The sequence below is a fragment of the Sceloporus occidentalis genome, unplaced genomic scaffold (assembly GCF_023333645.1).
Source record: "Sceloporus occidentalis isolate IW3139 unplaced genomic scaffold, rSceOcc1.0.p SCAF_244, whole genome shotgun sequence".
Classification (NCBI taxonomy): Eukaryota; Metazoa; Chordata; class Lepidosauria; order Squamata; family Phrynosomatidae; genus Sceloporus; species Sceloporus occidentalis.
In genome coordinates, this window is record NW_028317224.1 from 767,819 (window position 1) to 778,232 (window position 10,414).

The 10,414-nt window shown below is 37.9% G+C and overlaps 2 protein-coding genes across 2 annotated transcripts; both read left to right on the top strand.

The window, feature by feature from the left end:
* Positions 1 to 1,279: 1,279 nt before the first annotated feature.
* Positions 1,280 to 2,200, top strand: LOC149276239 (olfactory receptor 11L1-like). The gene has a single exon (XM_089503851.1). It carries the CDS (start codon positions 1,280 to 1,282, stop codon positions 2,198 to 2,200), a length of 921 nt encoding a protein of 306 aa, XP_089359977.1.
* Positions 2,201 to 7,039: 4,839 nt separating this feature from the next.
* Positions 7,040 to 7,969, top strand: LOC149276240 (olfactory receptor 10A7-like). The gene has a single exon (XM_089503852.1). It carries the CDS (start codon positions 7,040 to 7,042, stop codon positions 7,967 to 7,969), a length of 930 nt encoding a protein of 309 aa, XP_089359978.1.
* The last annotated feature ends 2,445 nt before the right edge of the window (positions 7,970 to 10,414 follow it).

A 10,414-nucleotide genomic window follows, 5' to 3' on the forward strand; every position in this document is an offset into this window, starting at 1 on the left:
TACAAAGCATATATTAGTGGATCTGTGAGTGATAGCATGAGAGGACATGCAGCTACAGTTGATTCTAGCTGAGATAACCATTGATTTCCCCCATATTCAGACAACATTTTTTGTCCCAGACATTACTACAATCAGGTTCAATATTCATCTTCAAAGTTACAAATCACAACTCTTTTCATTGTGGCCTCAACAAACATTTCTGGATATAGTATACTTTCTCTTTTTTCTGTTGAACCAAAATACTATTATTCAGCACACTTTTGGCACTGATGGATTTCCCGTTTTGATGTAAAATTGTGTAGATTGAAATAAAAAAAATAAAATAAAAAAATATTCAGTTCATTGCAGGTTAAAAAGAATTAAACTAAATAAGGATGTGTCAAGTCATTATTGCTGCTCCCAGTCTCATTCTCTATAATCCTCTGTGCAATACCCATCCCCAGTGTTCTTGTACAGAGATGATGTCATGTTTTTTTGCACAGTATAAACAGTTGTTACACTGTACCTCTGATACAGAACCTTTGGGAACCTTACCAGAGAATCTTTCTTCAGCATTTGTGGTCTTCTTTGATGTTCCTATCTGGTGGTCTAACGGGATAGTAGACTGGTAAGGATACAAAGCTTCCTCATTTTTAATCTGATATTAAAAGGGAATCAGCAAGAACCCCTCAAATTTAGATATAATATTCTGCACCTGTGTAGCCATGTGTTGTTAGTAAATAGCTCTATTTGCACTCTAAAGCACTGGGGTTTTGAGAGATATGCCTCTTTAGGTTAAAAAATATAAATATAATACCATAGCTCCTAATGTCTTGTTCGTTGCTTCCAAAAGTCATTCTTTTGCTCACGTTTTTTTTACATTTAAAAATTAATGATAATCAATTTTATATTTAACCTAATGTTTTGTTGACTGGTAATCTGTTCTTCCTAACGTTTTGTTTCCATAGGTCATGGCTACAGACTTGAATTTTCTTGTATTAAAATTTTTTTGCTTGCCAATGTATAGAAGGATGAAGAGAACAGCATAATCTGAGAAGAACCTGCTTTTAGATTGTAATCATCATTACTTTTCTCATTAATGACATTAAAAATCACCACTTCTTTTTTTGTGTAAAACCACCCAATTAACTGCTTTACCGTTTACAGTTTACATAAGTATAACAAAAATACTACTTATACAACTGAACTCTACAGTTGGTACGAACCTGCCCGATTGGGATTTTAGGTAAATTATGTTAGTTCAAATACTCTCTAATTGGTGTAAAAAAATTTTTTGGAAATGAACCAGACAGAAGTGGTGGAGATTCTGCTGCTCGGTTTTGAAAATCCCTACATTTTAAACTCTCTTCTATTTGTTCTGTTCCTTGTGCTCTACATCCTGACATTACTCGGAAACCTGCTGATTATTATATTGGTGGCCAAGTTTCAGAGGCTGAAAACTCCCATGTATTTCTTCCTCACTCAGTTATCATTGTGCGATATCCTTCTGACCACAGATATTGCCCCTCAGTTGCTCCATGGTGTAATTAATGGAGGAAGCAGAATATACTTAAGTATCTGCATCACTCAGTTTTACTTTTATTGTGTTTCAGAAGGTACAGAGTGTTTTATTCTTGCAGCAATGTCCTACGACCGGTATTTGGCCATTTGCCGCCCTCTGCGTTACACGTCCATCATGGGTTTTAGACTCTATTTCCAACTCATTGTTTTATCTTGGCTTTTAGCATGTATACTAACTTTTATTGTTGCCCCCCTTGTTTCTGCTTTACAGTTCTGTGGTCGTGTCATTGACCATTATTTCTGTGATCTTCCTCCTCTCCTAGAGTTGTCTTGTACAAAGCATACTGTTGCTGAGCGCGTACACTTTGTGTTAGGCATACCCTGCGTAGCTGTCCCTTTCGTCTTTATTATTTTTACATATGTTTCCATTTTTATCACAATCCTTGGAATTTCTTCCAGCATCAGGAGGCAGAAAGCCTTCTCCACCTGCAGCTCTCACATCATCGTGGTGTCTGCTTATTACGGGACGCTAATTGTCGTTTATATCGTGCCTACCAAAGGACATCTATTTAATGCTAATAAAGTATTGTCTCTTCTATATACAGTGCTAGGTCCATTTTTTAACCCAATTATATACAGTCTTAGGAATCAGGATATCAAAGAAGCTTGCAAAAGGCTTATTTCAAATAGCCTTAAATGAATTTAGAATGAAGCATATAAATTCAATTAACCTTCCCTCCATAGATACCACCGTGTTATCACCCGATGATTTATTAACAGATCATGTGTTTGGCTAGATGATATATTACAAGGTGGTTGTGGCTGTAGCTTGTCAGGTAATGTATATAAATAAATGTGTAATGTAAAAGTGAGGCTGAAGTGCAATACAGAAGATGGAAATTACTGATATAATATCATAGCACAAATAAACACACTTTTAATTAACTAATTCTCCCTAACCAGATGTTTGAAGAAAGTAAATGAATTGAATAATCTGTGACAATGCAATTTTACAGTTACTGAATATGTTGGCACATTCAATTAGATTATCAACTAAGCTTATTAGGCATAATAATTTACATAATATTATACAAGAGTTAATTAACATCTGGTGACCATATGGAATAGTATTACATCCCATAAAACACGGCCTAGAGGACCAAGGACATAATAGTACATCCTACGGTTTCCCCCTACTGGTACACAGGAGAACAGGCTGTCATTACAACTCCCCAGTCAGCAGGAGTCTGTTTCATGCTGAGCTTCTGTTACACCAGAATAATACATATTTCTGCTGGTGTTAAAATTGAAAAGGTTCCCAGAGGGTCTACCTAGAACATCTTGATACCTCTGATGAGCAGGTTGACCACAGGTAATGCAGAGCAATGGAGCACTGCTTACTGATCTCACTGTGATCAGCAGCGATGGGGATTAAAGTGAAAATGAGGGAGAAATAACTAAAAATATAATTAAATGAAATTCAATGATAATTGAACGGACTTCAGTGATCCCACGTTCCAAGAGAGTTCCAAGACCACAAAGAGTCATGTAGTATGTAAGGGAGCATTTCTAAAAAGTCATGTAGTCAGGTAGTATGTAAGGGAGCATGTGGGGTATTATTCTATTCAGAGGATGTTACTAAACATAAATCAGAAGATGATTTGTAAAATAAATCCTACATACAATTGTGGTTTTTTTCCCAAATTTTGGTTTGTTTTCTAACATATAATTCATATTGAATGAAAAACTATACAAAAAGTGTCATGAAGAGAAAACAATACATAATTTGTGTGGTTACGCTAAACTAATAAAGAAGAATTATGGTTGAATAAAGATATGGTAAAAATATCAAATATCTGACCGAGAAGGGGTTAAATACTTCAAACAACTATTTTGCCATCTAATTCAGTATAATGCATATCAGACTTGCACATTTGGATTTGCACAACTTTTTGTTGTCCAAAAATGAAACAAATTAAAATGAAGCAGAGAGGTCCATGTTTCTCATTTGCATTTTGTTCCTTTCGCTCCTCTCTTACTCACACTTTATATTTTTTTCAGAACCAGAAGGGCTTTCTTCAGATGTAATTTTTGATCATATCATCTAACTTCCTATATATAAAAAAAATAAATTGAAAAATCTTTTACTCATCTACAAAATCAAATTTTAAAAAACCCTGCTAAATAGAGTTTGCTATTTGTCCTAAGTTTACAAATAACCAATGCTTTTTGTTTTTTTTTGCTTTTTCTGCAAGTTATAGGGCAATAAGTACAAGTAGTTTTTGCTATTTCAAAACCATTTTCTTTCAAATCTGGTAATCCTGTCCTCATTTCCTCTTTGGGACATCTTTGAAGCGGGCCAGTTCAATTTACCATATATTTTAGAAAACTAGACACCCCAAGGTATTTCAAACGCTTGCATTTTAAGACTTTTCATGCGCCAAGTCTAATACCAAGCTCTGTGGTAGTAATTTATTTTGTGGGGTTTTTTTACACAAATTGTGGTTCAGGTATAAATTTACAGCTCCTGATATATATCATAGCCAATATCCAATGGCATATATTATTCACTAACATCTCCTGAGTACAGTGATATCATCTACGCATAGGTTTGCCTGGTTGTTTGGGGGGCTAAAAGGCCATATTTGGGAGGTGTGCATTTTTCAAGTTAGAATTTTACCTTCTTGTCAGACCGCCCACCCCCATATGTCCTTTTTAGGGCATTTTATTTTTGCTGACCCTTCTGAGTCGCCAGTTTATTTATATATATATTATTGAGCACAATGCAAGCCATCATGGCACGTTTTGGGTTGCCTAAGAAAAAAACAAAAGAGTGTTCGACAACAATTATTTGTTTCTTGGGCATCAAAATTTATTCCAACATGATGGTTTGTCGGTTGGCGGAGGATAAATTGCAATCCTTGATAAAGCTGCAACAATCCTTGTGGGGGGGGGTTGCATTTAGAAAATATTTCATTTGCAGGTATTATTTAGAGTTAGTTATTCTTCCAAAATAAAAAGCAACACATTTTTGGTTCACCCCAATTTTTCAGCTTGAAACCGATTTGTATACTCATGATTTGGGGCATGTTATGACCTTGGGATTATGTCATATATCACACAGGTTATTGTGCTAGTCAGGAGACCTTGAATGTGTATTTGTAATATATTTTCTTATTTCGCTCCCACTAATATCAGAGCAATACATAATAGACTTGTGCATTCAAATTCGTACGAATAACAAACTTACAGAATGTTGGTATATTCTGTGATTCGCAGGAAATCCTGAAAACGAGGCCAGACCCCAACAAATCGGATGAAAATGATGCAAAAAGCTCATACTCTCTCACACGCTCATTCTAGTGGACTCTCCCTCATGTTCTCTAAATGTTTCCCTACCTTCTCTTCCAGTTCACCTGAGCGCAATATTGTGGCGCTTGCAGTGATGTCCCCTCCCCTGATCGGATGTGGAATGTTAGTCACTGCAAGTGCTACCATTTTGGCAAAAGGTTAAGCCAGGCGAAGATGCGGACGAAGGTAAAAAATAGCTGCTTAAAGAGAGAAGAGAAGGGAAAAGATGACTAAGAAGTGGTTGGCATAAGTGGAAGTTGTAGGGAAACATTTAGAGAGCATGAGAGAGACTGTGAGAGAATTAATGAGAGTGTACGTGAATGTGGGCCTACGCTTTTGGTTCCTTTTCATCCGTTTCATGAGGGGTCTGGCCTCGTTTCTGGCACGGCCTGCTATAATTACTGCCATGTTGTACAGATTTTCTAAATTTAATGGCCTTAGTCGTTGCAGTAGACCAAGAGTTAAGACATACCAGGCTGTGTATTCCCATTATAGCTATACCCACATGCCTTTCCTGATATTCCCTGGGCTTTCCTGACTTCATCAGAAATGATGTCATGTGTTCTGCACCCTATAAAGACCTCTAAAGCATTTACTGACTGTTCATTGCTTGCTTTTTTTCCATACATGTGTGGAGACTGTTATTGTTATCCTTCTACATGATGACATAAGAGGATAGGTCAAGCCGGTAGGTTTATCATGTTTCTGTATTTTCCGCCTAAAACAGAGGAATAAGCTGACTAAATTACTCTTGTTTTTTTGTAGAAATATGCATACAAACTTATACATGACTCCTTTTGGTGTCTGTCTAGCAATATGTTTCTTTGGTCTCAAATCAATTATAAAATTCCTCTCTTTTGCTGAATAACTCATGTCAGTGTATATACATTTCCATGTAATAAAACGTTTTCTGTGATTTTTGAACCTATCAATATTTATGTTATTACCAAGGAAATATTATAGAATATTAAATTCTTATTTTTCTTGCTGTATATTCCTGCAGTACTTTAAATCCGTTTTAATTTAATGGTGGTATTTAGAATTTACAATTTTTTTTAAATAAGAACACTCTGATGAGGTCTAACTTGGCACGTATGCAGTATTGTTATTATTATTATTATTATTATTTACAATACAGATTTTCTTTTTTTTCCCCTTTATTTTTAACAGAAGGAATTGACAAATACAAATGATACAAATACAAATTCTGAAAAAATAGTTACCCATTAATTCAGTTTCCATTGCGACTAATACCTTAATATGTGTTTTACTAAAACTCACGCTCTCCCACTCTCATTCACTCTCTCAATCTGTCTCCCTACATTCTCCACAGATCACTTCCATGACCTTGTCGCCTTTTCCACAGCTCCGCTTCTTCTCTCGCTTCTTCTGTCTTCTTTCTTCCTCCAACCCCCCGCCCCCCTTGGCACCGGGCAACAAATTTTGTTTTTGGGTGAAAAATGCCCCAAACTATTCTGATTCAGACATGTCCCTATCCAGACATATCCATAAAACTTGTCCTGGAATTGCCACACTAAAACCATACATATTTGTTATTGATTATAAGAAATAAATATATAAAACGCCAAAAAAATAACGAGTTCACAAAAACACAAGCCTCACTTTTCCACTAAATGTGCAGCCGACAACCCGACTTTACCCTTCTAACTGCAAAACAAATTAGGATTTGGGCAAATTGACTGGATACCAATACAAAATGAAGAAACTGGAAATTTAGTGTTATCACTAATGTAATTGATGATGTAATTTATGCAATATATATATTGTAATATTATATTATGGAGATAACTGTTGGGCACTTTGGTGTCATAGTATACCAATATATCTTCTAAATGCTGTTTGGTGCATATTGTAATTAACTCTATGTTTATGTTGATTGACTTTGTACTGTTAGTTATTGTTTGTTAGTTAGTGTTTTTTTTATCTCCAATCTTAGCATCCTGAAGAACCACTGCTAGAAGTGTTTGGTTTACAAGTTTTTTTCCAGTTCTCTAAGGTTTGAACAAAACAGCATAGTCTTACTGGTTTTTCTCGATATCTGATGGACGATTTACTACTCTCTTTCAAATATTATATTCATTTTTCTCCCACATGCAAGATCAGTATTAGGTACCTGGTCAAACATTACAAGAACATTTTATTGCATTTTTGTCTATTTCTGGGAAATATGTTTGTAACAAATCAGACGAAAGTGGTGGAGATTCTGCTTTTGGGTTTTCAAACTCCACAGATTTTAAAATCTATTCTGTTTGTTCTGTTCCTTGTGATCTACATCCTGACGTTAGTCGGTAACCTGCTGATTATTATATTGGTGGCAAAGTTTCTGAGTCTGCAATCTCCCATGTATTTCTTCCTCACTCAGTTATCGGTGTGCGATCTCCTCCTGACCACAAATATATCCCCCAACATGCTCCATGTTATAATTAATGGCGGAAGCACAATATCTTTCATTGGCTGCATCACTCAGTTTTACTTTTTTGGTGTTTCAGAGGGTACAGAGTGCTTCCTTCTCACAGTGATGTCCTATGATCGGTATTTGGCCATTTGCCGCCCATTGCATTACACCTCCATCATGAGTTCTAGGCTCTGTTTTCAACTCATTGTGTTTTCTTGGCTTTTTGGATGTATAATAACATTTATTATTGCCCCCCTGGTTTCTGCTTTAATGTTCTGTGGCCATGTAATTGACCATTACTTCTGTGATCTTGCTCCCCTCCTAGAGCTATCATGTACAAAGCATACTGTTGTTGAACTTGTAGACTTTGTTCTAGCTATACCGGCTGTGTTTGTCCCCTTTTCCTTTACTATATTCACATATGTTTCCATATTTATCACCATTCTTGGAATTTCCTCCAGCACCGGGAGGAAGAAAGCTTTCTCCACCTGCAGCTCTCACATCATTGTAGTGTCTGCCTTTTATGGGACTGAAACAATTGTGTATATAGCTCCATCTAAATGGCTTAATCTATTTAGTATCAAAAAGATAGCATCTCTTCTCTATACAGTTCTCTGCCCGTTTGCTAACCCATTTATATACAGTCTTAGGAATCAAGATATCAAACAACATCTGAAAAAGTTTATATCAAATGCTTTATAGAATAGCTCCTCTTGTTCCAACTCCATCGCCAGCCTTCTATAGTTATAAAGGGTGAAATATCAGCCCTTCATGAGGCTCTTACCAACAGCTTAGTGTCTAGATTTTGGATTTGCTGCTATTTGGAGCTACCAACTTTACTATGATCCACAGGAGCAGAGGTCCCGTTTCCAGTACCAGGCCTGGAGTGGAGGTTGCTCTTCCACATTGTCATCCACCGTGCTGTTCTAAATATGTGGGCTGCGGAGGATTTGGGTCTAAACAAAACTGTACCTGACCAAGTTCACCTGACTTGGCAAAGATACTTACCGAGGCTTACGGGTCACCCCCCCCCTCGACTTGGTGACCCTAGGCATCTCCACATACACTGGTGGATCTAAAGATCACAACGCAGAGGGAGCCAAAAGACTACGCGTGTCAATTTGAAGCAAGAATATTGTGCAGATATTCCAGATATTCCATCAGAGCTTGAGATATCATCATAATATGTGCCACGTAATGTTCTTCAACTTTAAATCTACCTATTGTCATCAAACATCCAAGTTGTATCTGCCAACGTATGGGAACGATCAGGTAAAGCCCAGCACCATTCCTGCTGGGCTTTCTCCTTTTCCCCCTTTCTGGAGTGTCGGGATACTATTGCTTGCAGCAAATTTTGAGATTGGGATGCATTTACCATTTGGGTAGACTCAACACATACATACACATGTTTTACAAATATGGACGTATATTAATAATGTTTAAACATCTCCACCCCCCCACTCACCTCACCATTTTGTTTTTCCTTATTTTGATCCCCAACAAAGATTCCTCTTTAAGAATGGAGTAACACCCTTTCTTTGATGACAGATCCATTTTTCTATCATCATCATTGTTGGTCTGTTTATGTTTTTGGAATTATCTACGGTATTAGTTAGCTAAGGGTTAAGGGTGGGCCATAGTCAGGTTGGGAGGGTTGGGTAGGGATAAAAAAAACAATCTATTTGTTATTATTTAAACACACCTTTGCAATTCATATGACAATCTAGAGGACCATAAACTGTAGATCAAAGGCAACCTGATCTTGCATCATCCTCTTGGTTTCATTATTAGCAGAGTAGAGGAGCAAAACCAATATCTACTAATTAGTCGGGTGTGTATTAGTGAGGGGGAGGGGTACGGGTCAACAGTTTTTTTAATCTCTTGCATAATTCTTCAGGTTCCTCTATATTTTGTTTGTACCATCATTACTCACTCAATACTCTCTTTATGTAGCGGTTGTATGTATTAATACTCAAAGCAGGACTGGGAACAAAGAATAAAGGGAGCGGGAGCGAGGAAAAGGCAGCTGTAGTGAAGACACACGGCTCGGAAGTTCTCAAGCAGATTGGACGGCAGGAAGCCTACTGGCAGGGCAGACGGCAGGAAGCCCACTAGCATGGCAGATGGCAGGAAGCCCACTGGCAGGGCTAATCTGGTGGGGGCCCGCTCTGTGTAGCTGTACTTAGAAACGCTAGTAACGGTAGGCAGAAGAGAGGTCAATATATCTAGCGGGGTCAAGGGTCCATCCAGGCTGTGGAGCTGTATTTCTTTGATTTCCCCTGTATTGCTACAGTTCTTTTTTGCTGTAATCCATTCCTGGATTTCCAAATGCTCTGTTCTGTGCTTCTGATTCCTTGATTCCAGTTCTGCTCTTTGCTTCAACTCTGTTTCCTTTATAAGGTGTGCCCCACCCGTTTGTAATTTTTGTCTCAATCAGCAGTCTAAAGGTATGTCCTTCTTGGGTTTGTGTTTAGATTCAATGCTCAGTTTCAGCTTTAGTTATTCAGTAGGCAGGATTTAGTGCTAGGACCCACCGAATATTGGAGTAATTTGGCGTAGTGGTGGGCTAAGCATACTATGGCCATATGATGTGACAGAATCTCCAATTGTTATCACATAGTCCTAGACAAGTTCCTGTATTCATGTTTGTCTGTCTCTTATGTACCTTTGCCCTCTTTTCCCTGAATCATCTGAGGATTTCGGTTCCTCTCTCCTCTCCGCATGTCCCAGTTACGATGTCCTGTCCTTGCTTAAAGGAGAAGTGTCCGAGGCCCTGTCCAACTCCGGAACACCATCTTTGGGCGACCTGGGTCATTACAGTCGTCTGTATGGACCCAGTTCCGTGACAGTCAGGAACCGACGGTCAGGAACAGGATACAAGGAACAATCCAGGACCAGGTGCAGAGCCACAGTAACAAGCCGGTCACGCTGCAATACAAAGGTCCTGTCTGAGGAGCAGAGCAGGTATATAAAGGCAAGGCTCAACTCAGGTAACAAGGTTCAGCTGTTCCTAGTAATTAGTTCTGGGTGCTCTAGAGTGAGAAGGATGGCCACTTGTGTTTGCAGATAAACCTGAGGGTATATAATTACTACATAGTCCAGGCTGAGTAGGGTGGTGCTTGACACCTGTCCCTACTTTGGACCTCT